This window comes from Dama dama, chromosome 9 (genome assembly GCF_033118175.1).
Source record: "Dama dama isolate Ldn47 chromosome 9, ASM3311817v1, whole genome shotgun sequence".
Lineage (NCBI taxonomy): Eukaryota > Metazoa > Chordata > Mammalia > Artiodactyla > Cervidae > Dama > Dama dama.
In genome coordinates, this window is record NC_083689.1 from 14,833,906 (window position 1) to 14,861,110 (window position 27,205).

General features: G+C 55.9%; 1 protein-coding gene across 1 annotated transcript; it reads right to left on the reverse strand.

Annotated features, from left to right (window-relative positions):
- Positions 1-31: 31 nt before the first annotated feature.
- On the reverse strand, positions 32-27,205 carry TECR (trans-2,3-enoyl-CoA reductase). Its single transcript, XM_061150081.1, has 13 exons — positions 27,054-27,205; positions 3,023-3,073; positions 2,290-2,341; positions 1,941-1,985; positions 1,743-1,846; positions 1,552-1,667; positions 1,364-1,469; positions 1,172-1,244; positions 1,031-1,074; positions 899-956; positions 727-815; positions 374-419; positions 32-287 (listed from the first exon to the last, which is right to left on the reverse strand). Exons 1-13 carry the CDS (start codon positions 27,066-27,068, stop codon positions 160-162), a joined length of 927 nt encoding a protein of 308 aa, XP_061006064.1. The 5' UTR covers positions 27,069-27,205; the 3' UTR covers positions 32-159.

The following is a 27,205-nucleotide window of genomic DNA, read 5'->3' on the forward strand; positions in this document are numbered from 1 at the left end:
TGAACCAATCCCCCAAAGAAACATGGCCGAGTCCGAGTCCAGCCGGGCAGGCAGGCTTTATTCCAGACCCTGGAGAGCAGTGGTCCCCACTCTTCCTCCAGCAGTGGGGGGCGGGACGGGAGCCGGACCTGGCCGAGCCCAGGTGTGGGGAGCCGCCGTTCAGAGCAGGAAGGGGATAATGGGCATGCGCAGGGGCGGGTAGTCCCGGAACTCCTTCAGGTAGCTGCGGTGCTTGCCTTTAGCCCAGATGGTCATCTGGGTGAAGCCCACCAGGGAGAAGAGGGCCACTGTGGGGGGAACAGGGGTGTCAGGGGGAGCGGGCTGCACGCTGCGGGACCGGCGGGGCCCCCGGGAAGGACGGGGCCAGGCTCACCTGGGAGACACTGCGTCATGATGGCAAAGCCGATCCAGGACCCCACCTGTGGGCAGAGCGGCCAGATGAGGGCGGGCAGGGGTGTTCTGTTGAGGCCTCGCCCACCCTCGGGGCCATTTTCTCGGAAGAGGATGGCAACCGACCTCCAGTGCTGGAGCAGCCAGGAGTGAAGTGGGAGCTGCATGGTGAGGCTGCCAGCCTGACAACCGCCCACCCTAGGCCCCTAAAAGGCCACAGTCTCCCTCGCCAAATGTTAAAGTTCAAACTGCAAAAGCAGCTACAGAGCCAGGCACCGCGCCCCCCACCAAAGCTAGCCCTCCCCAGGGGACTCCAAGCCCAGGGCAGACCCTCACCTCGTATGTGTAGTTGGGGCAGGACACCAGCAGGAAGAGCCAGGTGAAGGGGTTTTTGGTGGGGTACGGGATCTTCCTGGTCTTAGACCCTGGGAGGACAAGGCAGGAGCAATGAGTCCCCCGGGCCGGCCTGCTCCGGTGACCACACCCCGGCCCGCTGCCGGCCACTCACCAGCCGGCCGCAGGTCCCGGAGAGCCATGTGGATGGAGAAGTTGCCGAGCTGGCAGATCTGTCGAGAGAAGGCGGGTCAGCTCAGAGGCCCCCAGACTCCCCCATCCCCGCTGTCCATCCTGGCCTGCTTACCACAAAGATAGCGAGCGCCAGTTTAACCTGCTGAGCTCCGTAGGCTGAAAAGGAAGCCGAGAGGAGAGGCCCGTGAGGGGAGAGCCTGGGTTGGGGGGGGGGGGGGGGTTCCCAGGGGGAGCAGGGTCCCCGGCTACTTACTGGGGGGTGTGTAGAGAGGGTGGTTGATGTAATAGGCCATCCACGCAGCGAAGCCCCAGTAGTAGGTGCAGTTCTGAAAGAGTGGGGCGGGATGGAGGCCCCGTGGAGGGCAGGACCCAGGTGAGGGGGACCAGGGAGGGCGGGGCGGGGCGGGGCTGAAGGACCTGGACTGAAGGGCAGCTCGGGGCTCACCTTAAAGATGTTTCGCAAGGGCATGGTGCCATGGGAGAAGCGGTGCACGAAGAGCGTCTCCAGCAGGCGCTTGATGTAGTGGAATGAGTGGCAGATGCAGGCGAGGCTGGGGGCGGGGAGCCAGCTCAGCGGGGGCGGGTCTGGCGGGCCCCCCTCCCCCACGCCTCCTCCCAGCTGGCCCCACTCACTGCACCACCGTGTGCCGACTGGACGTGAAGTCGTATTTGTGGCCGTAGATGAAGGGCACCCGGAAGTAGAAGAGCAGGTAGATGAAGAGGGGTCCAGCGTACTCTGTCAGGAAGACCTGGGGAGGGGAGGGTGGTCACCCTGGGGGCAGCGGGGAGGGGAGATTGCTAGGGGAGGAGGGCTGGGCACTCACCGTCACCCAGCTGATCTGGGCTCCCAGGTCCCGGAAGTAGAGTGTGGCCGTGGTGCCCACGGGCAGCTTCTGCAGGACATCCTCATCCTTCAGGGACTTGCCCTCTGAGGAGAGTTGGGCCAGGGCTCAGGGGCTGCTGGGCCTTCGCCCACGGCCACCCGGGAGCCCGGGGGCAGCCCAGCAGACAGCTGTACTCACTGGGGTCCAGGCGGAGGGACTGGCGGGCGGGGTACCACTGTGGGTCTGTAGGGAGAGTGGGATGTCAAGGCACACGGCCTGATGGGCTCCTCTGGGCCCCGGTGTGGCTCCGGGACACGGACCGGAAGCGCAGGCAAAGCGGGATGTTGTCCTTCTGGAAGCCCTGCAAGGGCGTTCCTGCGGGTGGCCACACGGGGGCGGCGGCCCCAGGCCAGCCCTGAGAGGCTTGGGCCACACCCGGGGCATCTCTGCAGGCCCTTGAGGGAGAGGCAGGCAGGATGGGGTCCCACCTAGAGGCCCCTGCCCAGAGGGGTCACAGGGGGGCCGTGTGGCTTGGCCCTGGACTTACGTGTCTTGGTGAAAAGGTTCTTGATCTCGGCAATGGTGGCTTGGGGCTCCACCTGGGGGAAGCACAGGCCGGGGACAAGTCAGCCGTGGCGGGGAGTTTGGAGGGCCGGGGGCCCAGGATCTCTCTTGGGGAGGTGGGATGGCCTGAGGTCCTAGACAATTGCTATGGGAGGGGGAGGGTTGGAGACCAAGCCCCCCAACCCATTCAGCCGACACCACAGCCATGGGCCGGAAGGCCATTTTAACCAGGCAGCCAGGACGCCTCTGGACCAGCTGGGAGATGGTGTGAGCACAGAAGCCAAGCCTGCTTTGCCCCTCCTCTCCACCCCACCCACAGCTCCTCCCCGGGTGAAGGCCCTCAGTTTGTTCCAGACCTCCCTGGGATGGGACCACCCCGTCCCCTGGCCTGGCCTCAGAAAGGGGCAGGTCTCAGGACCCCATCTCCCTCCCAGACCCCAGAGCCCTGCAGGGTCCACTGAAGCTGCGCGGCCTCCTCATGCACCATGAGGCCAGCTCCGGACCACACCCAGGGAATGGCGCTCTGCCCCAAGGGGCCGAGTGGCAGGGGCAGGCCCAGGGACACACCCGTCCCGCACACCCTGAAGGGCAGGCGGTAGGTGCCAGGACACAAGTGGAGGGGCACACCCATCTCCCCGGGGGCTGAGCCCAGGAAAGGAGGGGTCCCAGGCCCAGCACCCTCAGGCCCATGAAACTGGCGCCACGGCCGGTCCTACCTTGTCGAGGAAGCACAGCTTCTCCCGGGTCTTGGCGTCCAGAATCTCCACCTCGAAGAAGAGAACGGCCTTTTTAGGTTTCTTGGTCGCTTTGGGGGGCGCAGGCCGAGGGAGGCCGTTGAGGCCAAAGCCGGGGCCGAGGCCCGGGCTGCTGTCCCGGGCCACCAAGCTCACGCTCAGGTCCATGCCGCCCCACTCTGCCCGCAGCGGCCAGAGTCCCCAGCTGCCGGCCGTCAGCCCCCACCACAGACCTCCCCACACGAGGCGCTCTGGGCCAGGCCGGCGCGATCAAATTCTGCCGCGGTGCTGGAAGGAAGCCCGTGCCTGCCCTGGCACTGCCAGTTTCTGTGCAGATGTAACCTGAGTGGTCCAGCAGCCACGGCCCAGCTAAATATAAAACTGCCCCACACGGAGTCCCCAGGAGCCACGCCGCAGAGCTCCTGGGGAGGGGGGACCTGGGGGCAGCACCCCCCCCCCAGGCCTGGGGGGCTGTAAGGCTTTCCCGTGGACATGGACCCCCAACAGCAAGGCAGGAAGGGAGATGCCCAGGACTGGCACAGAAGTAGCTCCCAGCGCAGTGCAGAGCAACAGCCAGTCCACCAGGAGGAGGGGGAGAGGTCAGCGGGCAGCCCAGGGCCCAGCGCAGCCCTCAGGGCTCCCTGGGCTTGGAGAAATCCCAGCTATTCTGAGAATCCGTGAGATAGATCATCCATTTCCCCTTCTGAGCTGCAAGGGACACTCTGGATTAGCTTCCTCGTGTGTTCATGTTCCCAGGGAAGGTGACAGATTCCGGGGTTCCCGGTGCAGAGAGCCTCGCTCTTAAGTGTGGAAAGGGTCTGGAAACGGAGAAGCTTCCAGCACGCGCCCCCAGCCAATCCTGAGACCTTGGCCCCCACCTCCCCAGCCCCCCTCTCCATCTACTTCTCATTAGGCCCACCCAGGCCTTGCTCAAGGCCACCACCACGTCAGTCCAACACAGCATTGCTGTCCAGGCTCTGAGCGCCCAGAGCCCAGAGCAAACAGCCCGGGCACCCCGAGCCCCAGTCTCTGAGCCCCAGGCAGTGGTGTGTGGGGGCAATGCTGAGAGGGGCAGGGCTCCGAGGAGGGTCTGACCCACCCATCCTAAGCAGGCAGGCAGAAGGCACCCCAGCCAGCAGTGAAAGGTGCGAACTTGGGGGAGCTGGAGTGAGGCCTAGCGGGGCCCGAGGCCATCATCAAAGGTCTGAGGGCCCCAGGGCAGGGCTTGATGTGGCTCTTATCAGACACGGGGACATAGCAGGCAAGACTGATCTGACCCCAAGTTGGCCCTTCCCACCAGGTAGACCCTCATCGGAGGCAGCATGGAGAAAAGGAGTAGAACTTGGAAGCCAGGGCAGGGCCCTGGACAGGGCTCTCTGAGAGCACACCCACCCACCCAGGGACCTCCCCGCCAGGGAAAGGGTTCCTCTCTCACACCCCCCACTGCCAGTAGGAGAGGGAGGGACACAGCAGGTGGCACACAAGACTGATTCCAGGCTTCTCTCTCAGCCCCAGCCTGGGGGCGGGTAGGCAGGTGTGTGCCTTGAGGGGCTGGCATGGTGCCTGACAGACGAGACGCACCCCAAAACCTCAGGATGTGAGGAGACCCCGAGGGCCTGCAAAGAGGGAAAGAGGATGGGCCTGGGTTCAGACCCTGGCTCCCCATACCCACCAGGGGTGACTGTAGGCCTGTGTGTCCATCCATGCTCCCTGTCCCTCGTCACGGACCGAGGGCAGGAGAGTCCAGAGCCCAAGAAGTGCTGGCCAACGTCCCTTTTACTATGCTAGAGCAGGAGCCTGCCATCACCTGGGGCAGGTTACTGAATGCCTTGGAGTCACACAGATGACACAGTCAGACAGAAGGGCCAGGAGGAGGGGGCTGGTAGTACCCCCAAGCATCTAGCCCCACCCAGGGGACTCCCGGGAGAGGGGAGGGGCACGCACGGCCGAAATGTGCCAGAAAGGGCAATGACAGCAGGTCCCTGGGCGGGCTGCAGGTATATTAATAGTTGCTGGGTCCCCGGCGGGCAGTGCCCACCTCTTCGGGACCCGTGTGGTCTGCAGGACGGCTGCACCGCGTCTACTGGGAGAGCAGGCCTCCGAGTTCCTGCTGAACCACTCAACAGCTTAAAATACAACCAGCCCCTCTCCCGGCCGGCCAGCTGCTGGGGGAGGGCTGAAATCCTACCCTCTCCCCCAGCCCGGGCACCAGACCAGGACCCGGGAGGAGACACTGGCCGTCGGAGCCCCGACTGGCTGCTGGGAAAGGAAGCGGGGCGGCGGGAGGGGGCGGCGGGGACAGGGGCCACCCCACCCAGCGGCCACCGCTGCAGCTGCCACCACCACTGCCACCGGCGCGGCCGCACCCAGCCTGCAAGGAGCAGCGGTGCCCTCGCAAAGGTAAGCCCGCCCGGGGGGCAGCACGCAAGGCCCCTGGCCTGCTGGGGAGGGGGGCGGCCCCAGCTCAGGGCCACTGTGGCTGGGTGGGGCCTCCTTTCTCATGTCCTGTCCCCAAACCTCCACCCCAGAGAGGTCTGCAAGGCTCTGGTTGGGGGGGACGGGGGGGGGGGGGGGGGGGGTACCTATTTTGCAACTGTCTGTGCCTCTATAATTACTTCAAGAAAGGTAAATTTTTAAAGTTTAAAAGCCAGGTAGGAGAATATACATAAACACACACTTATATATACTCACACACACACATATATATGCCAGGTGAAAAAAACCAGACACACAGGGGTCATCTGTTCCTGTGAAATGTCCAGAACAGGTAAACAGAAGCAGACACACAACGGAACAGTGGCTGCCAGGGACCAGGGAGGGGAAGGGGAGCGCCAGCTAACGGGGACCTGTCTCCTTCTGTGGTGACGAGAAAGCTGTGGAATGAGACGGAGGCTGCCCGACACTGCATGTACGGAAGGCTGTCGAACCACTTACTTCTTAATGGTTAACTGCATGTTATGTGAAATTCACCTCAACAAAGTAGTTTTTTATTTGGGGGGGGGGGGGTGGCGTACAAACCAGTTCTAATTACCCGGAAAAAGAAAAGGTAAGAGGCAAGGAGCAGCAAAGGCTCCCCACTACCCCGCCCCACGCAGACTGAGGGCCTAAATGTGGGGAACCCCGTCAGGCGCTTCCAATCTTCAGTCCCTGAGTTACCCCCCACTGCACCCCCCCACCCTCTGCTCTGTGCCAAGCACGCACTCACCCCCATGCTTGTCACATACACACCCCTGTGCCCGGGCCTGAAGCCAGCCTGGGTGGGGGCCCAGGACTGGGGTGAGGTGACCCAGGCGGCTGCTGAGCAGAAATCCAGAAGAGAAGGCAGCAGGCTCAGGACGCCCCCACCAAGGGAGAAGGCAGGTGAGGGACGAGGAGGAGTGGGTGGCAGAAGTTCCTGAAGGGAGCGGGGGCATCTCCTCCTGTCCCCATGGAGGGAAGGGGCTGGGGGGACACGGAGCAGGGTGATAGCTTGAAGATGAATGAAACAAAGCCCATCAGGCTGACCTGAAGTCTGGGCACTGGGGAGGCAGGGGGTGTGGCCCCAAAGCCTCCGGCACAATGACCAGACAGAGGACAAGGACAGGGCAGGAGTCTGGCCTGGAGCGCAGGAGAGGCTCAGCGATGGCCGTCACCCAGCCCGGGAGGAATTCTCGCTCAGAGGCCCAAGGTTCTGGGTTCCAGCCAACAGCGACTTGTGGGAGCACAAGGTCAGGGCTGGTGGGAGGGGAGGGTCGAGCAAGAGGCAGGGTGCTGCCCACCCTGCAGGAGGGGTGGGGGCGGGGGGAGGCTGCAGACTTGCCCCACCCAAGGGGAGTACCCAGAGACACTGCGAGGCAGTGGGGCCCACCATTTTCCCCACCTTCGTGGAAATGGGCAGATGCCGCTGATCAGGCTGCCATTGTAGAAGGAGGGGCACCCACTCCCTGAGCACCTGTTTTGAGCTGGCTGGAGGGCCAGAGCCTCAGGGAGGCAAGGCTCCCGGGCTGATCCCCACGTGGCAGATGAGGAGACCTGGCTCGAGAGCAGGACAGGCTCGGGGCCTTTGCACATGCAGCTCTCAGTACCGGCGGCTCCGCTTTCCCCCAGGCCCCAAGGGGCTCTCCCATGCCGCCTCAGCAAGGTCCCTCCCCACCATCAACTTAAAATAGCAACGCCGACATTTACCACCTGCCTCCCACTGGATGGTCGGCTCCAGGGGGCGGGGACTGCCCTGCCCTCTGCCCTTCCCCGGCACCTAGAACTCAGCCTGGGGAGAGCTGTGCTCCGGAAACACTTGTGGGAGGCCCCCGCCCAAGGTCACGGAGGTGGGGCTCAAAGCCCCTTCCCCACCAGCCTCTGAGCCAAGGCCTTTCCCTCACCCCTCCGTCACCACACTTGGGGGCGGGGGCCTGCCCACCAGCCAGACCCCAGAGCAGGAGATGCTGCAGGGAGCTTTCCCTAGCCTCGTTCCAAGGAAGCCTCTGTGAGGCCTGCAGGCCACCCCGCCCAGCTTCCGCGACCCTGCGGGGCCCAGCATTCTGGCGGCCAGAATGCTCCCAGGCTCTGGGTTCACCACTGACTGTAGGAAAGGGTCAGCAATGAGCCTGCTCTGGCTCCAAGGGAACCCTCTATTTTTCTTCACCAGCACCCCCAACACAGAAGGGGCTCCCCGCTGACAGGCTCCACACACCCTGCCTGCAGGCAGCACCACAGGCCCAGCAGCCCCTCACAAGGAGGCTCTGAGGTCAAAAAGACTCACCTACTTTCAGGCTGTGTGGCGCTGGGCAAGTTACCCAACCTCTCTGAGCCTCCATTTTCTCAGCTACCAAGTGGGCTGGCCTCACCTGCTATCTCACAGGGTTACTCTAAGACTTACAGGCAATAACCACCACCATTCTAGTTTGTATGTGCTGGGGGGCAGGGGGTGGGCAGGAACAGAGAACAGTGGCAAACTTTATACCAAGAGATGAGGGGAAAACAGAGAATGAGGGGTCAGGAGTGGGGAGGACAGCCATTTCAGACAGAGTGGTCAGGGAAGGCCTCCCTGAGAAAGCACACAAACATGTCCAGTCTAGAATAACTCTCAAAAAAGTAAATGTTATCAGACCGATACACCCAAAATACAAGTGGCAGACACACAAGGTGCCAGGCCTCTTCTCTCCAAAACGTGACGATGACCCTGAGGGGCCCAAGCACACCAAGGTCAGAGAGGTGCTGCGAGGAGCCGGTGACAGTGAGCCCGAACCCTAACAATAGCAAGACACGTGCGGAGGGCGGCGGCGGGGCGGCGGCAGGCGTCCTGCTCCAGCTCATCACCAGCGCTCGGGAGACAGCAGCCGCGGAGGCTGCCGCGCTCTCCACTGCCCCCTTGCGGCCGTGGCCGGAAGGGTGCGCACAGCAGCCGGAGCTCCAGGTGAACGACCCGGGTACCTACGCCCAGGGCAGGATGAGATCAGGAGAATGTGCACTCACTGCTCTCCCACTCACCAGCCAGGCGGCCCCGGGGAGCCACTACCTCACGCTCATTCCTTCGTTCACATATGCTTTCCTGCCTCCCCACTTCCCACGGGCACTGCCATGACCAAACCGAATCCCTGCCTTCACAGGAGCTGCATGCGTTCTGGCGGGGGCAGGGGACAGGGAGACAGATTATCAATAGTGGCATATTTTAAACCAAGAGTTGTGGAGAAAAACAGAGAAAGGAGGCGGGGTGGGGGAGTCGGGAGTGGGGAGGATGGCCACTTCAGAGTTGTCAGGAGGCCGGCCAGTGGAAGTGAGGGGACACACCGTGCACACGTCCACACCAGAAGAGCTCTCCAGGCAGAGGGAAGAGCAAGTGCAAAGGCCAAGACTGTACCAGCATGTTTAACTCATTGCCTGTGGCTGGTGACGTGTTATGTAAGTGATACTCATCCGTCTCCGATCAATAACAGGCAACAAAATCCGTATTAATATGTCCCTGACCAGTATAATGTGTCAAGCAGCAGACCCGGTGTGGCTGGAGCAGAGTGTGGAGGGGGAGAGTGGGAAGGCACAAATGGGGAGTGAGGGGGCTGATCACAGAGGGGGAGGGAAGGCGCAGGCAGTGTGGGCCACAGGAGGGACTCTGGCTATTACTGAGGGAGGTGGGAGCCATGGAGGGTTCTTGAGCAGAGGAGGGGTGTGACCTGATTCAGCTGTTCAGAGGCACCCCCTGCAAAGTGGGAGACCAGGGCAGAGGCACCGATGGGAGCAGGAGCAGGGAGGTGACCATGGAGGGAATAAGAAGTGGACAGGCCACGAAGATGGAAGTGACCAGATGTGCTGAGGGTCTGGATGTGGGGGTGGGAGGGGAGGGACTCTGAGGTTCTGACCTGGGCCTCAGAAGAGAGAAGCACCAAGCAGGAGGGTGGCAGGAAGGGGAGGCACCAACTAAGCCCGGGCTGGGAGAGTCTGCAACTGCTGCTTTACCCGTGGGAGCTGCCACACACGGCGCGGCACACAGGGCCCAGGCGCCAGTGCCCAGGAGGGCTCCCAAGCCAGAAGCCGGGCCCCACTCAAGCTTCCGTTTCCCCATTTTCATAAACAGCCAGGCCCAGTGTTCCTCTGGCCCCTCCCGGATATAAACAAGACCCGGGGGCCCAGGCCTGAGAGTCAGCGTGGACTCCAGGTCACCCTCATCACCGCCCGGTTCCGTGTGTCCTACAGGGGAACCCTCCTGACAGGAGTGGGTAAGAACTGCAGCTGCTACCCAGACACCTCTCCTCACCCCCCTTTACAGTCCCCAGGGCGGCTGAGGGAGCAGGCGCCGTTAACTCCATCTCACAGATGAGGAAGCCGAGTTCCGAGGGGCACTCCCAGCTCATGCAGCAGTAAACTGACCCGACTGCCCACCACACAGACTTCTGGAGCCGTGCCCCCAGCAGGCACATGCCCTGGGGAGACCCCCAGGCAGCAGTGGCACAGGCCCCCTGTCTAGAGCAGGCTCTCAGGGACCCCACAGGGGCTGCCTGCCAGAGAAGGGCCCTCAACCAGGCCGCCTTGTGCTGGGCAGCCTGGCACAGCACAGCCGGTGCCAGTGCCTGCACCAGGCAGGATTGTTGGGGTTGGGGGGGGCTCCCGAGGCTGGGGTACAAGAGGCCTGCGGTGGGTGCAAGCCCTGCTCAATGCAGCCTAGACTCCAGGTAAAGGGGCAGAGGGCCCCATGGGTCCCTCAGCCACCGACCTGGGCTCTCCTGGAACCCACAGGCCCCACAGGGGGCACAAGGGTGGCCACACTCAAAGGATGGATGGAGGCCTGGCCCTGAGCAGCATGGGCCGGACCGGCACACCCCATTCACTAATGCAGAGTCTTGAACACGTTCACCTAGACTCGGCAGCTCAGCACTTTCGGCTCCCTCTCCCTTCCACTTTCCAGAAATATCAAAGTCACACTACTCATCCCAGGGCAGCTGAGAAGACCTGGGCTCAGCTGCCAGGAAGCCAGCACAGGCCGCACCTGCTGAGCCAGAAATACCTCCCTCCCCAGGGACTTCAGCTCTTGACCCCGTTTCTCCGAGGTGCCTAGGGGCACTGCACAGCCTCCCTGGAGTGCTGCAGTGGGGAGGCGGGGAATGTCACCCAGGATAGCAAGGGCAGAGAGAGACTGACCACCCACTCCCAGGGCCTCAAGCGGCCAGCTCTGCCTCCCACCCCTGCTGGCAGGATGATTAATAGCAGGGTCTGAATGCCAATGTCCCTGGGCTCTGGGATCCAAGGGCAGGAGAAGCTGGAGGAGCCCCCCATAGCCCAGTAGTAGCCAGCCTTGCAGGACATTCTCTGGGCGCCCAGGTGCCCCAGCTGGTTGCTATGACCACAGAAGGCCCAAGATGAAGGAGCTGGACCAACACAGCGAGACTCTGGGTCTGGGGCCCGAGAGGGCCACCACCCTCTTTGACTAGCAGCCCACTGGTGCCCACGGCTCAGACCCCTCCCTGGGTGGTTACAGGCCTTCGGGGCCTCCAGAGGGCGCTGTCCTGGACAGAGCTGCTCTGTGAGGGCCCGGTTTATTGGCAGTGCCGCCTCTAGCACGGTCTATCATATGCTTGCTTACCTTGTGCCGAGATCTTTACCTGCACAATCACCTGGGCCTGTACGCTGAAGACTGTAACCCCAGCTAAGCAGCCCAGAAAACCAGGGCTGGGAAAAGGGGCACTCTTGCCTAAGGCACAGAACCAGGTCAGAGCCAGCCAACTTGGGCCCAAAGAATTCCACTGCCCACCCTCACACACACACAAAAAAAAAACCACCTGCATTCTGGAGAACAGGGCTAAATGCTAAAGAAAGAAAGGGGGAACAAAGCCTGGACCTGATTATCTGGAAGGCACCCCGCTCCTTGCTAACGTTCAGTTCCAGAGGTCTGGATTCTGCACAAGTCACCTCCCCAGGGAATGTCCTTGGGAGGCTGGCCTGCTCGACTCTGGGCCCCTGCTGAGCCAGGCCACACCAAGGGCAAAGGGCCTGTCACCCCAACACCAGCCAGAGGGGCATAGGCAGGGTCAGCAGCTGTTCTGCAGTTTTCTGCCACAGACTAAAGCCACCAATGAGCTTGGAAAACCACTGCCATGGGGGTGGGGCAGTGCTGCAGAGGTCACAGTCAGACCAGCCTCCGTCCCTGCCTGCGCCCTGACACGGGAATGCTCGTAAGAGGGCCTAACAGAGAGCATCCCCATGGAAGATGTGGCAAAGGGCCCCGCCCAGTGGCCCTGAACCCTGTCCACCTATGAAGCCCTGACCTGGACAATGCAGATGAGAAAATAGGGACCTCTGCTTCAAAAGTTCCCAGTGACAGATGCAGGCAGCCAACTCACCGTGGGCTGCCTTCCTCAACAGGCTCCTGCCCTTTGGACGATGCCCCAAACCCTTATCACGACAGACAGACTGCCTGACATGCCCTCAAAACTCTCAGCCAACCCCCCCAGTTGCTCCCTACCCAGTCCCTGCCCCCTCCCTCAGCCGTCAAGCAGGGTGCCAGCACCCAGCCTCCACCAGCTCGAGCTGGCCTTGTCACCCCACTTTACGGACAAGGCAGCAGAGGCTCAGGAGTTACAGGCTCCAGGGGCAGGGCCCCACCTGTTTTTGCTCCTTAGAACTCAATACTCTTCCTCCAGAACTGTCCCTGGCCCCAAGACCCCCGGAGGACGGCCCAGATCTGCAACCCTGCACACCCTGGCCAGGTCAAGGTTGGTGATCACATCTGGTCTCTCTGCATCTCTGGCAGGAAGGCGCTGTCGGGCCAGAGAGCTGGAAGAGGAGACACTGAGCCCTGTGGATGCAGGCTGACAACACGCTGACCAGCAGAGGGCGCTCGTCCAGGCTGACTCCCGACCTGCGCCCAGCATGCCCAGCCTAGGTGCAGCAGGCAGGTCAGTTTTGCGCGACAGCCCAGTCTGAGACCCACGTGGCCGGCCTTAATGCCCACAGCAGCAGCAACAGCTAACACATCCTGTATACTCACAACGTGCAGGCAGGGAGGCAGGTCCTGACACAAATGATCTCCTTTATTATTACTCCCCTCTTCAGGTGAGGATACATACTTACTCCACTGTATAAGCAGTGACGAACAGTAACCAAATACCTACTACATGCCAGGCACTGTTAGGGACTCTGGGGGTTCAGCCCTGGAAGGACAGACAGGAATCTTTGCCCGTATGGAACTGACATTTTAGCAGGGAACACAGACCATAGAATAGCTACAGGGACTTCCCTGGCCTCCAGAGGTTTAGACTCCATGCATCCACTGTAGGAGACATGGGTTTGGTCCCTGGTAAGGGAAATAAGATCCTACATGCTGCGCAGCAGTCAAAAAGTAAATAAAATGGGACAGGGAGTGGCAGGTGAAGGGAGCTGGCAGTTTCACATAGTGGTCAAGAAAGATCTCCCTGGGAGGATGTTGAGCCAAGCCCTGAAGATGGTTAAGCAAAGGGCGGTTGAGATTGGAGAAGCCTCCACGCAGAGGAACGCCCTGTGCAAAGGCCTGAGGTGACGCCTGCTCGGGGTGCTTAAGCAAAGAGCCAAGGCTCCTGTGGTTGGGGACCGGGGTAGAGGGGGTAGGAAAGGAGGCGAGGACAGGAGATGATGGGTCACGCATGGTCTCCCGGGCCCGGTGAGGGCTGTGGCTTCTACTCTGACTGAAGTGGGAGCCATAGGGGGTTCTGGGCAGCGGAAGGATGTGACCTGACAGGTTCTTAAAGGAACCCTCTGGACTATATATGGGGGAATAAGGATGGAACCCGAAGACCAATAGGAAGTTATCAAGATAAAGGATGGCTTAAACCAAGGGGCCAGCAAACTATGGCCCAGAGGTTAATTCTGGCACACCACCTATTTTTGTACAAGCTAAGATGATTTCTACACTTTTAAGTGGTTAAGAAAAAAATCAGAAGCCTATTTCATGGCACATGGGAATTCCATGAAATTCAAATTTCAGTATCCACAAGGCTCACTGGGACACAGCCATGATCGCTGGCTGGCGGCTCATCCAGGGCTGCTTCTGTGACAGCTGCAGGGCTGAGAAGCCATCAAGAGGCTGTATGGCCAGAAAAGCCTAGAACATTTACCATCTGGCCCTTCCTAGGTAGAACCTGCCAATCCCTGGCCTGGGCCTCATGATGGCAGCAGGGCTCAAAAGAAGCAGTTATATTCCACAGGTATTCCCAAGGCAGAGATACAGGATTTGCTGACTCCTGGACATGAGGAGTGAGGGAAAGAGGTGGGTCAAACAGCCTGGGGCCTGGTGAGGAGAAGACTAGAACTGCCGTTAACTGGCAGGGGTGGGTGTGGGAAAGTGGGAGTCAAGCAGAACATGCAGGCTGAGGTTGGGGTGGCTGGGGCGGGAATCCAGGCTCAGTTTTGGACATGTTAAATCTGAAATGCTGACTGAACACTCCAGAGAGAGCCAGCTCACTGAGAAACACCTCTCCTCCTTCCTGTAATCACACGGAAGCATCTGTGAGCAAACTGGGTGCTCTATGAACACTCTCTGGTCATGTATGGGGCTTCCCAGGTGGCTCAGGGGTAAAGAACCCACCTGCCAATGCAGGAGTCCCAGGAGACGTGGGTTCAATCGCTGGGTCGGGAAGATCCCCTGGAGGAGGAAATGGCAACCCACTCCAGTACTCTTGCCTGGAGAATCCCATGGACAGAGGAGACTTGCAGGCTACAGTTCATGGGGTTGCAAAAGAGTCAGACTATGACTAAATGCACATGTATCCCTAAAATAATTTTGCTCATTGTATGTAGCCCCCAACACATTTTTAAGTTGACAATACTTTTTCATCTGAGCTTGAACAGTTGCAAAAAGATGTCATTTCCGGCCTACTGCAGATATTGCAAATTCTATATAAAATTTATGGGGCTCTGTTAAATCTCACCAGGGTCTAAATACCTAATGATGGTCTATCTACCATCATTCCACTTAAAAAAAAAAAAAAAAGGCTATAAACAAGCTCCTTAATATTTGCTCCTTTTTTGCCTTGAAGTTGAATTCTGTTCGCTACCCTCCTGCACTGAGTTTTATTCAAATACAGGATCGTGACTGAAGGTCTGTGAGGTGGTTTTCTTGGCTGTGCTGGGTCTTCGTTGTGACTCACCAGTTATCTCCAGCTGCAGAGCACAGTGGCTATGCTTCGTGGTGGTTCTCGGACTTCTCACGACAGCGGCTTCTCGTGTTGCGGAGCACCGGCTCTAGGGCGTTTCAGTAGTTGCGGCACACAGGCTTCCTTGCCCCCGAGGCATGTGGGATATTCCCAGGTCAGAGATCGAACCTGTGTCCCCTGCATGGCAGGCTGATTCTTAACCACTGGACCACCAGGGAAGTACCTGATTGAAGGTTATTACTGGGCATCATATCTACTGCTCAAATTGAAATTAAATTTCTGAAAAACATTTTCATGACCTAAGGCTCTAAGTGTAAGGAGAAAATCCTTCAGGATGAGTTATCATTACACTATCAGCTAAATATAAACTATGAATCATCAACAAGTCACTAAATATTAACCATACACAGGAGGTTATCAGCACTGGGTCTCTAGATGGCATGGATGTTCCGTTTTCCCAATCAGTTCATGTAGCCAAGGTGACTATTTCTTATTGCTAGAATGAGACAGAGCTTTTATTCTGACATTTCTTTATTCAAGTAAACACTAAGAAGCCATATTCACATAAATAAGCAGATGAGTAGAGAGGGCCCTGTTAAAGCAAAAAGTCCCCAATTCTGTGAACTCCTTCTGAGTTACTGGCCCAAAGTCTCATGGTGACCTAGTCTCAGAAATATCTGTAAGGTCTTCCAGCTACCATTAGGCACCACTCCACTGTTTTTCTGAAAGCAGTGACTCGTGACCTGGTCCCAGGGCCTGGCGTTGCTCACTTGCTCAGCCCCACGCAGGTCCCCAAGAACACGCAGTAGGCAGGCACTGCCCAGTCAGGGTGTGAGAGAAAGAGTCCGTATCCCAGTCCAGCCTCAGCCCCAGGGGCTGCCCAGCTCCCAGGCAATACGTGGCCCACAGGAGCTCCGAGCAAGCCCATCAAACCTTCCCGTACATAAGCCAGAGGGCTCTGCCCCTCAGCGATCCTGCTCCCTGGGCTCCTTGCAGACGCCTGGCCCGGGCCAGAGAGGCCACAGAGCCCTGGATGCAGTGTCCAGTGCCAGGCAGAGCTCGGAAGGGGTTCCTACACAGACACCTGCAAAGGGCTCAACCACGTACGGAGGGCATCTCAGACCCCCAAGAACGCCTTCTGCTGGCTGAGAAGTTCCCGTTCTTCATCTGCTCAGACAACACTGACTGAGCCCCTCGCTGCACCAGGCCTGTGCAGGGTGCTGGGCTTGATGAAGAACAGAAAGACCTGTGTGCAGCACGCCAGGCACTGGCCCAGATGCTGGGATACCATGGCCAAGCGTCCCCCCACCCCCCGCCCCAGCCCACTGGACTCAAGGGGAACATGGGCAAAGACTCTATTACGTAACACGAGGTCAGGATGAACCAGCTGGGAAGGAAAGAGCTGGGCAGGGAGCCCAGAGGGCCACAGGAGGTGGTCAGGAAAGGCTTCTCTGAGGGTGTGCAACTTGAGACAAAGTGATGGCCAGCATGAGGCTCCTGGAGGAAACTGCAAAGGCCCTGGGGCAGCACACAAGTTGGCAGGGCTCAGGAACATCCGAAGACTGGATGCAGCACAGTATACTCAAAGGCACACAGCTGCAGAGCAGGCCGAGTGGAGGCCGAGACGAGCCCTCCAGGTGTGAGTCCAGGAATGGGAAGCTGCTGGAGCGGTTTGGTTTGGTTTGGTTTGAGAAGGAACCTCTTGCTGCTCAGACAAGTGGGGTTTGGTCTGGTTTGGTTTGAGAAGGAACCTCTTGCTGCTCGAAGTGCTGGGAAGCACTGACAGCGATGAGAAAATGAAGGTGGCAAGCACCAAGAAAGACACCCTAATTCCTGGATCCTGAAGTGTCACTGATTCAAAACAAGCTGTCAAGTCTTTTTTTTTTTTTGAGGGGGGACACATATGCCAACATTAGATAAATGGGTGGACAGATACAAATCGTAAGATGCATCCCAACTTCAGGAACATGAAAATGCTGAGGGGGAAAGATATATATCCTGGGACAAAGAGAGGAGAGTAATTAACAAGTGAAAGAAGACTGATGGAGGAGGGCAGGGTTTCTGGAATATTGAACAGGCCCAGCCATGTCCATAAAGGGAAAGGTAGTTTAAGAGAAAATACCCAGCTACAGCTATTGCAAAAGGAGTGCTGGAAGCCGCCCTCGGTTGTCTGCCCCCTGTCCAGTGTTACCTGTGAGCAACTTCACAGGTCAAGGCCCTCAGAGCCTCCCCCAACCCCACAGAGCTTGGCCAGCTCGGCTCCAGCAGAGACAGTGAAATGAGACCCAGGGTCTTCACACAGACACCCCTCCCCACGCTCTCTCCTCGGATAGTGCAGGTTCCCAGGCCCAGCTGGAGAGACGGGAAATGCTGCCATCCACTGAGGCCCCCGGGGAGCCAGGATGTGGTGCTCAGAATGTGTATAGTTCCAGGGCCCACTTCTCAGATGGCACCTGGAGAAGCCTGGCAGGAAACATTACTGGGGCCTGCCCGTCATGGTTAGCACTTCCTGTAGAATTCCCATGTCATCCTTACATGAACACTCAGGGTTCAAGTAACTTGGAGTCAAAAACAGGGGGGCGGAAATGGCCAAGTTCCAAAGTTCCAAGAGAAGCAGGCGCCCAGGCTAACGCACCAGAGCTACAAGTGCTCTCAGTTAAAGCCACCAGTTCCAGGGAACCGCCAGGCACTCCACAAGCTGGAGGGTCCTCCTGATTGCTGGGTGCGGGACAGTTTGGGGGGAGGCATGGACGATGCAGCTAACTGCCTGAGCCCACCCAGCCTGTTCTCGTGGGTCTCTAACAGACAGGCACACAATCACTTGATCCACAGTGGGGGTGACAGAGGACAGCCTCACACAAACAGCTCTCTGAAGGCGTTAAGTGCCACTTCAAGCAAAACAGAAGAGATGAGAAGGTGACAAGTGTGGCCTGGGTGGGTCAGAGGGAGCCTTTCGGAGGAAGTGACATTCAAGCTGAGACCTGAATGACAGGATCTGAGGATGGGACAAGCAGAGCTACGTCTCCGGAATCTGGGCCAGCACTGGGATTTCCCGGCTCAACCCCAGCCTGTCCTCTGTGGATCCCACCTCCAACCAGGAGACTGCAAGAGATCTGATTCTCTGGAGTGGACTCAACAACACACTGTTTCAGGCTATACGTATCTTCCCAAGAATTCTGCTGTTACCCTCACCACCACCCCACCAGAGACACGCTCTGCCAACTGCACCTCCTGAGAAGCATCAATTCGGCAACTCCCCCAACCCACCCCTCTTCTTCTAAATTAGCTTCTTGAGGTGTCCTGGGAGACAGCTTCTCCTAACAAGAAGACCAGAAGCTACAGCTCTTGGACCCCCTCAAGTTCAACCTGCTTCCAGTTGCTCTATGAAGTTCCAAATGCTAGGGTTAAATTATGTGTGTGTGCTCAGTCTGACTCTTCAATCCCATGGACTGTAGCCCGCCAGGTTCCTCAGTCCATGAGATTCTCCAGGCAAGAATACCAGAGTGGGTTGCCATTTCCTTCTCCAGGAGATGTTCCCGATCCAGGAATCAAACCTGCGTCTCCCGTGTGATTGGCAAGCAGATTGTTTACCACTGCCCTCCCCACCAGCTTGAAAGACCCAGTCCCACCCAAAGGACAGGCGCCTTCCCTCAGGCCCCTCACACAATGGGCACGGTCCTCAGTCATTGCTCCCTGGTCCTTTTAAAGAGGAAAACAAAAATTCAGAAGCCCCGAGACTGCGCAAACTCTGCAGTCTCCCAGGCTGCCTGAATGGCCTATGAGCTCTGCTTACATAAGAGACTGGTTAGAGCAGGGACAGGGGGAAGGCTGTGCCAGCCTGCCAGTCACCGCAAGCTACTGAGAGGCCCTTTATCCCCCAGAGGACTGAGAGGCTCGTGGCCCATCTCTAACCACTGGACTGGGAGCGGGAGCGGGAGCAGGAGCGGGGAGTGCCCACCACCACCCACAACGCAGTTGTCAGTAATAAGGAACCACTACTCTCACACGTTTATATAACACACACCACAGTGGGCACGCCCTCCAAGGACTCAATAAACTGCTCTCTGAAAGTTAAGCTTTTGGGTAACATCAACAGGAAAAAGGACCTCCATCACCAGTGAGTCCACGGATGTCGTTGCAAAGCCTGGCCTGATCAGCCTTACCACTCATCACATAACCACTCAGCCTGGCCTCCAGACCTCTGCCCAAGCTGAGCTCCTCCCTTCCCAGAAGACTTCTTTCAGGCTTTGGCTTAGATGAAGAGACCCTGAAGGCAGAGGCTGAAGGTTCCTTCAGTCCAGTATTCCTGGCACACAATAGGTACAAAGAAGAAAAAAAAAAATTGTCAGAAGGAATGCACTAGTAAATAGGCAATGGAGGACTTCTCTGGTGGTCCAGTGGTTAAGGATCCACTTTCCGATGCCGAGGACCTAGGTTCAGAAAATAAGATACCATATGGCTCGGGGCAACCAGCCCACTCACTGCATCTAGAGAGCCCAAGTGCCACAACAAAGACCCAGGACAGCCAAGGGCAAAAAAAAAAAAGGAGACAGGCTGGAGAAGAGGTGATCGGAGCCCACCACGGAAAGTGTCCAGACCAGCAGGAGCTGCTAGCAACCTGTGCCCCTCCCCTCACGGAGCTCACTCTGTCCAGGGAGGAGGACCATCAAGTTCCCAAATGAAAACACAACCACAGCCCAGGGAGGGCCAGAGGAGAGGAACAGGGTGCAGCAGCCCCTCTCGAGCAGGACAGTCAAGGAAGGCCTCTATGATGACGATGAAGCTAAGCTCTCAATGAGAAGAAAGCAGGCACGGGAAAAACAGAGAGAAGAGAATTTCTGGCCAAGGGAAGGGCTTATGTGCAAGGCAGGAATGTGGCGGTGGATGTTCGAGATGAAACCAGCCCAGCAATGAGTGAAGGCAGTAGGGGGCAGAGGAGGACAAGAAGCTCTGAGGGGGGTGTTTCGAGTGCTGTGATCCTCCCCTCCCCAGAGGCCCTCTGGCTGCTGCTGGGTGAGGAACATGGCCAGGAGGGCCAAGAACAGACACAGTGGTGTGCCTGTAAGGAAGGAGGTTGTGACAGGCATCAGAGGACCAGGCCCACTCTGGACACCTGTTTCCTGGAATGGTTCTTTCTCACGATGTTAGAAAGTGGGTTCTGACTGTGCTGTGACTTCACTGACAGTCCTCCCACAGAGATGGACAGAACAGCTCATTCCAAAATGTGGCTTCAGGGTGTGTGACATCAGAACCATCATGGGCTTCTGGGCTTCTTCCTCCATATCTGGGCATACTCTTTGGCATAACTCCATCTCCAGGAGCCCGCTGGGTCTTGTTCATTAACACATCTGGAGATGTTCTAGAGAGAACACATGCAGAAAGTATTCCAGGTGGCCTCACTGATACAGCTCTGTCCTTGACCACCTAATGATCTGGACCTTGACCCTGGACCAGACAGTGTGCTGGCACTTCAGATGGACCAGGGTCTCCCTGAGATAGGCATCTTTTTAGGGGAAAAAAAAAATTATTTATTTAGCCATTCTGGGTCTTAATTGCAGTACATGGGATTGATGATCTTTGGTTACAGCAGGTAGGATCTAGTTCAGGACCAGAGATGGAACCTGGGCCCCCTGAATTGGAAGCATGGAGTCTTACCCACTGGACCATCAGGGAAGTCCCAAGACAGCTGTCTTTATCCTGGCTTCACAGATGAGACAACTGAAATGTCCCAAGACAGTTAAGTAACTGTCCTGAGGGTAGAGCTGGTGGCCTGCCTTTAAAGGGACGGCCATTCGGCCACACTTCATTCCGTCTGCAGTGCGTGGTCGCTTGGGCCCACCCACAGCAAAGCCCACTCTGGGTCTAGTAGAATCTGGGCCCTGCCATTCACCAGCTGTGAATTCACGCTGCTTCCCTACTCTGGGCCCCAGTTTCCCCATCTCTCAAATAAGGATAAGAGTACCAAGTTCACAGGTTCATTTTGAGGGGTAAATGAGTTGATAAATAAAAAGCAGAGTGAGCACTGTATCAGTAGTGACTTTCATCACAATGCTCTGGCTGTGGCCAGGTATTAAAACATTCTCAGCTGCCACTGTCAATATCAGCAGGAGGGTGTTAAGATCTAGCTTGAACTTGACCAACCAGCCCAAGGTCTCCGGGCCTTTCTCATCCGGCCAAGCCTGTCAGTGAAGTACAGGGCTTCCCAAGCAAACTCAATTGCATTAACAACGCTAACACACTCAGGGCTGTCAACTCCACCTTTCTTACTCCTCAGGAACCAGTTATTCAAGAGGCTCTGCTAGGCTCAGGGTTCCCCACCCCCCACTCGAGCCCCTCACCAGTCTCTCCAACAGCTGTCCCACCCTGTGCCCAGCCGCCCACCCACCGCCACCCCTACCACTTGGTTCTTCCCACCCACTTCCTCACCTCAGCCCCGCCTCCTCCACCCAGGCCCCGCCTCCTCCACCCAGGCCCCGCCTCCTCCACCCAGGCCCCGCCTCCACTCCCTCTCTCAGGCCTCAGGATCACTGTGTGAAGATTGAAGTGAGGTCGCTCAGTCGTGTCCGACTCTTTGCGACCCCATGGACTGTAGCCTACCGGGCTCCTCCATCCATGGGATTTTCCAGGCAAGAGTACTGGAGTGGGTTGCCATTTCCTTCTCCAGAGGCTCTTCCTGACCCAGGGGTCGGACCCAGGTCTCCTGCATTGCAGGCAGACTCTTTACCATCTGAGCCACAAGGGAAGCCCTTAGGATCATGGTGTGGGTCAGCCCAACTAGTTAAATGTTAGCTGCTGTGCTGTACCCATCTAACGCTCACCAGAGCAGTAATTCCTTGAAGGGATAACCTGTGAGATAGGGCCCACTGTGCCCAGGGGTGTGCAGCTCATGAGTAACTTGGGATTGGGGAAGAGGGAGGGGCCTGCCTGTAGCATCTGCCTCAGTCCATGGTGTAAATACAACCCCTGCCCACCCCCTCTGCTCCACCACGGCTGATTTCAAGCTATCAACCTGATGTCCCTGAAGGCAAAGTTGGGAAGATTGGAGCCAAAGTCAGCCACTGAGGGCACACCCCCCAACCAGGATCCCCATTTTACAGATAAGAAAATTGGCTCGAGAGGTTACAGAATCTATGGGCTCCATACGTTGTGCAGGGCAGTTATGGATTTGAACCTAGCTCTGACCCAAAGCTTGGTAGGCTTTTCTGTCTTCCCAGGGAGGATACCGCCCCACCCAAAGGGGACCTGACTGTGTGGCTCGGGGGAAGCACCCCTTATCTGAGAGTTCTAGAACTCACTGAGGTCTGGGGGAAATGAGATTCTAAGAAGCAAGGGGGTGAGTGGCTGAAGTGTAGAGCTACAATTCTAAGGGCCAGAGAAAGGGGTTCACCAGGAGAATTGCCAATGTGAATCACCACCTGCTCAGAGCCTGCAGAGTATAGAAAAGCCTAAAAACCACCCCCAACCCCACAGGCTCCTGGTCTGACACACGCCAACACAAGAAAGGTCCTGAAAGCTCACCATGCTTTGAGGCTACCCCATCCCAATCTAATTCACCTCCGGAACTCCAAGGGGCAGCCCATCCAATGTGAGGGCAGAGGGGCTGTCTGTCGGAGGACCACACAGGCCCAAAGGGCCCCTTGCATCCTCCCTCCAGGGATGCTGGGTACTCAGCACAGCACAGCCACCAACCGAACTAGCATCAGCAGGGAATCGTTACAGGGACAGAAACTGCTTGCTGGTTCCATGACCTTGAGCAACTTAACTGACTTCTCTGAGCCTCAGGTTCCTTCCCTGTTAAGTAGAAGTAACACCGATGCCCACCTGATCAGGTGCTCACAGGCCTCAGTAACCACCGGTGGCTGTTACTACCAGCAATGCCAGCATCCCCAACATTACCGTGGCTCTGGCTCTTCTACAGACAGACCTAGGTCTGGATCCTGTCTCCACCACGATGTGACCTTGGACAAGCTCCTTCACCTTTCTGAGCCTCAGGTTCTTCATCCACAAAACGGAGGGAGAAGGAGTATCCAACTCTCAGGGTTTTGGCAAGGACACAAGAAATGTGACCTGCCCCTGGTATCCAGCAACAAAAAGTAGCCCAAGGGCTTCCCTGGTGGCTCAGTGGTAAAGAATCCACCTGCCAATGCAGGGGACACAAGTTTGATACCTGATCTAGGAAAATTTCACACACGTTGGAGCACCCATTGAGCCTGCATGCTGCAACTATTGAAGCACAGGCAGAGCCTGTGGTCTGCCACAAGAGAAGCCACTGCAATGAGAAGCCCATGCGCCGCAACTCGAGAAAGTCTGTGAGCAGCAATGAAGACCCAGCACAGCCAAATAAAAAGGAAAAAAAAAAAGTGACCCAGAAAAAAAAAAAAGTGACCCAGAAAGAGGGGGATCATAACAGGGCTCCCACCCTGTCTGTAAATAAACAATCAATCCCAAATGCGTTTTCTGAAGGCCTGCTGGATGCAGCACACAGCAGGGTGTGAATGAAGAGATCAACCAGGCCCCATCTCAGAACACAATGATGCTGCTGCTGCTGCTAAATCGCTTCAGTCGTGTCGGACTCTGTGCGACCCCATAGACAGCAGCCCACCAGGCTCCTCTGTTCATGGGATTTTCCAAGCAACAGTACTGGAGTGGGTTGCCATTGCCTTTTCCATCAGAACACAATACCTTCCCGCAAACAGGCACCAAATTTAATGTGCAGAAGTCAGAAACCCGCATGTTAACACAGCGCTCAATGGCTACAAAAACCCAAATTATCCCTCACCTTCTACTCCAAAGGGACCCAAGGATTCAGAAGGAAAAAAGTACACAAGACAGCAGACACTTAAGATCCCACCTCCCAGATTAAACAGATATTTATATTTTACTCCATTTACTACAACAGATTCCTTAAAAAAAAAAAAAAAAGACATAGCTGAAGCCCTCCCTATGCCGTCTCCTCCCCTTCCATCCCTCCCCAAGCAATGGTTCCTCTTACTGTGTAATTCCCATACATTTCTAACCTCATATTACAATTTATCCTTTAATTAGGTATCTATCCACAAAAAAAACACATATAAATCTCATTTGGTATGTTTTTTAAAATTTACAAAACCTTTTGCTATTTGCTTTTTTCTACTCAACATGATGCCTGGAGATTTATTAAGACCAAGTAAATCAAACTAAATTGCTTTTCATATGAAGAAATCATGCACAACAGTCAAAATAAATGAACCAGTACTGCGTGCAACACCTCCTCTTTCATAAATACCCCTTATGATGTAGTTCCAGCAATTTCTTAATGTTATTACTCCCCTTTGCTGTCACAATTATTTTGCTCCGAGGAGCTCAGAGAGATTAAGTAATCTGCTCTAGGTTAGTTATTTAGTGAGTGGCAGAGCCAGGCCCGTCCAAGGCCCAAGCACCCTCTGACAACATTATACATGGGTCCACATTCTTCTTCACTTCCCCCTTCCTACCCAGTTCTCTGGCTCAAACAATTGCCTCTTCAGCAGAACTCTACTTGCCGAACTTTCACATACTCACTCCTGTGGAGAAGCTAAAGCAAGAACTATATTATTCACAAGATGAGCACCAACAAAGCTACCCTTTTGAGGGGAGGCGGGAAGAGCAGGAGAAGATTCTAAATGGGGACCTCAATGGGACCCTAAATGGAAGATCCTATTAGGGACCCCAGGAGGAAGAGGCTGCCTTGCCTCTGGGCTCTAGCAATGGGAAATGAGCAGTGACCCAGATGCAAGGAAGCTGAGACAGACCCATCTTCCCAGGAATCAGCAGATTCCAAGGTAAGAGCTGAGCTGCCACTGGGATCATTACTTGGACCTCTCATCTGCAATGGCAAAACAAAATTAAAAAAAAAAGAAAAAATTTCCTATAGCTTTGGATAAGCAGTTCCCTTGATGACCTTGCTCTGACCCCGAGACAATCCCAAGGCCCGCTCTGCCTTCCAAAGACCTGCTTGGGAGAAGGCCCAAGAGTAACCCATTCTACCTGCCTCGTCTCAATGAGGCCACTGAAGAGTCGCATTTTCCTCTGGGGCCACAAAAGAGAGAATGGCAGTGTCAGCAAACAGTTATCGAAACAGCAGCAAAAATCGCTCCTCCAGCTGGAATCCTACCTGCCTCAAACATCAGATATCAACCCTCACTCACTTCACTGTGTCACTGAGCGAGTCCTGCACCTTTCTGAGCATCATCTCTATCGCTTGTAAATTACACTTCATAATCTCCAAGGTCTCTCTCCCAGTCAAAAAGGTCTTTCTGGTGGGTGTTAATCACCCAGTGCTTTAGGGGTTGCTTTGGGGGTGGGGGGGAGGGGCAGGTGGAGGATGTGGAAGAACAGACTTAGTCCCAAACAGAAATACAGTCTTTCTCAAGGTGTTAAATGTGAAGGAAAGAATCTCTGCTATTTTTATTGATCTGCAACAAATACCTGTAAAAAGAGCTGATCAGCCTGATGTGCAAACTCGGCTGAGAGATAGTTTACTCCTGTACAGAAAGCCTGGAGCTACCACCTCAGTGCTTACCTGGCAAATGTCAGCAGAGAATGTCAACACAGAACATGGAAATATAACAACTTTATTTTTTTCCTCCAAGGTCACTTTGAACAGTGGGTTTGAAGCTTCTGCTTCCAGGAGGGACAGGATTTGAGTGTCCTCCCGATCAAGCCATAACCCTCAGGCTGTGACAAGCTTCCAGAACAAAAGTGTCCACCCCAAGGATCCTCAGGGGCCTACCTTATCTGCCTGCTAACTACCAAAACTAACTCCATTTTGTAAAAGGCCACATGTATCTCCCATCCTCCATCTTTCAAACTGAATGTGGCTTTTTCTCCAGGATTACAGATAGGCTTTGAAAGGTAAAACTGTATTAGAAGAACTGTATTAGAAAAATTTCATTCTACAATCATAAAGCTGAATGAGGCATAAGAGATTACTAACTTCTACCTCCTCATTTTTGTGCCACGTCAAAAATCATTAAGGACTTCTGGGTTAAAGTTTTCAAAAGATTCTGGGTAAATTACCACAGAAAGTAATAATAGTAACAGTAGCAGTAGTAAAGGGAGTGGGCAGAAGCAGTGGTATTTCACTAGCAAACAAAAATCAGACTGTCTCCTTACACTTATATGAACCACCTAACATGATCAAATTCAAACAGACAGAAAGTAAAATGACAGTAGCCAGGGGCTGGGCAGAGGAGAGAAGGGGGTTAGAGTTTAATGGGTACAGAGTTTCTGTTATGCAAGATGAAAAGAACAGAGTTCTGGAGGTGGATGTAGATGGTGGTTATAGTGGCACAACAATGTGAACATACTTAATGCCACTGAACTGTACCCTTAAAAATGATTAAGATGGTAAATTTTATGTGTATTTTAACACACTTTTTTAAACTCGGGAAGGGGAATAAAAAGTCTCTCAACTGGCTAATTTTCATTTGGGGACCAGTATGGCAAAGTGGTTAGCAACTGACCCTCTGGAGTCCTGAATTTCTCTCTGTCCTGCATTTACTAACTAGCTGGGGACTTTTGAGCAAGTTATTTGACATCTCTGAGACTGTTTCTTCATTTACAAAAACAACAATAATTATAGTCTCCTACCTCACAGGGCTGTGAGGCTAAGAAAACAAGGTAACAGACTCTCACTGGCACAAACGTAACACTCTCTAAATTATTATTATGAACTTTAATAACAAATTAGTTTATCGTTTAATGCTACTTATAAGCCAGCAAAAATTAAATTATTAATATTATATTATCAGCTAGGTTGATAAGTTCATCAGAACACTTCGTTTTAAGGGTAAAAGAGGCCCCAGTTAGGAGTCAGAAGTCCTGGACTTCAAAAGTGGCTGCGGGTGTGAGATTTCTCCTCGGTGACACGCAGGGCTTGACGGAGATGATCTCTTAGATTAACAGAAAGCAAAGATCAGCCAGCACTGCAGCTACACCTCCTTCACCTCCTAAGCCGCTCGGGGAGCCGTCCCGGGCGAGGGAAGGGGTCCAAAGGTCATGCCAGAGAGGACTGACTGCAAAGCCCCTTTCTAAGCCAGAGGCGGAGGCATGGTGCAAGGTTTGTGCAAGACACCCTCAGAGTGAGAGCAAGGGTTCCATACCCTCGTTCCTCCCCTGCCAAAGTCTACAATTCATCCCGCAGGGGAAGCTGCGAGGAACCTGCAGAGACCCCAAGAAAAGGCACCCCCAAAACAGCCAGGGTTGCAGAATTATAAATACCTACCCCGCACCTGCGCACTGAGATTTACCAGTGGCCCTGGGCACAACGCGCGCTTACAGCGCCTGCGCCGTCCGGCTCTCTCTTCTGGGCTCAGGACGTAAAACGGGGTCCGACTGTCTCACGAAAAAGAAAAATAGATCTGCGGCAGTCGCTCAGTCCCCGTTTTCTCGTTTCTTACCTCATAGTGCTTCATGGCTGCCTCGCACGGCGGCTACTGCTCCTGCTGTTCCTGCTACCTGCGCGCGATACACCACAAAGTACCTCACGCGGTGACGACCGCCGCGCGAGACTAACCGCGGATCCGTATCCGCCCCGCCCCTCCCTGCCGCT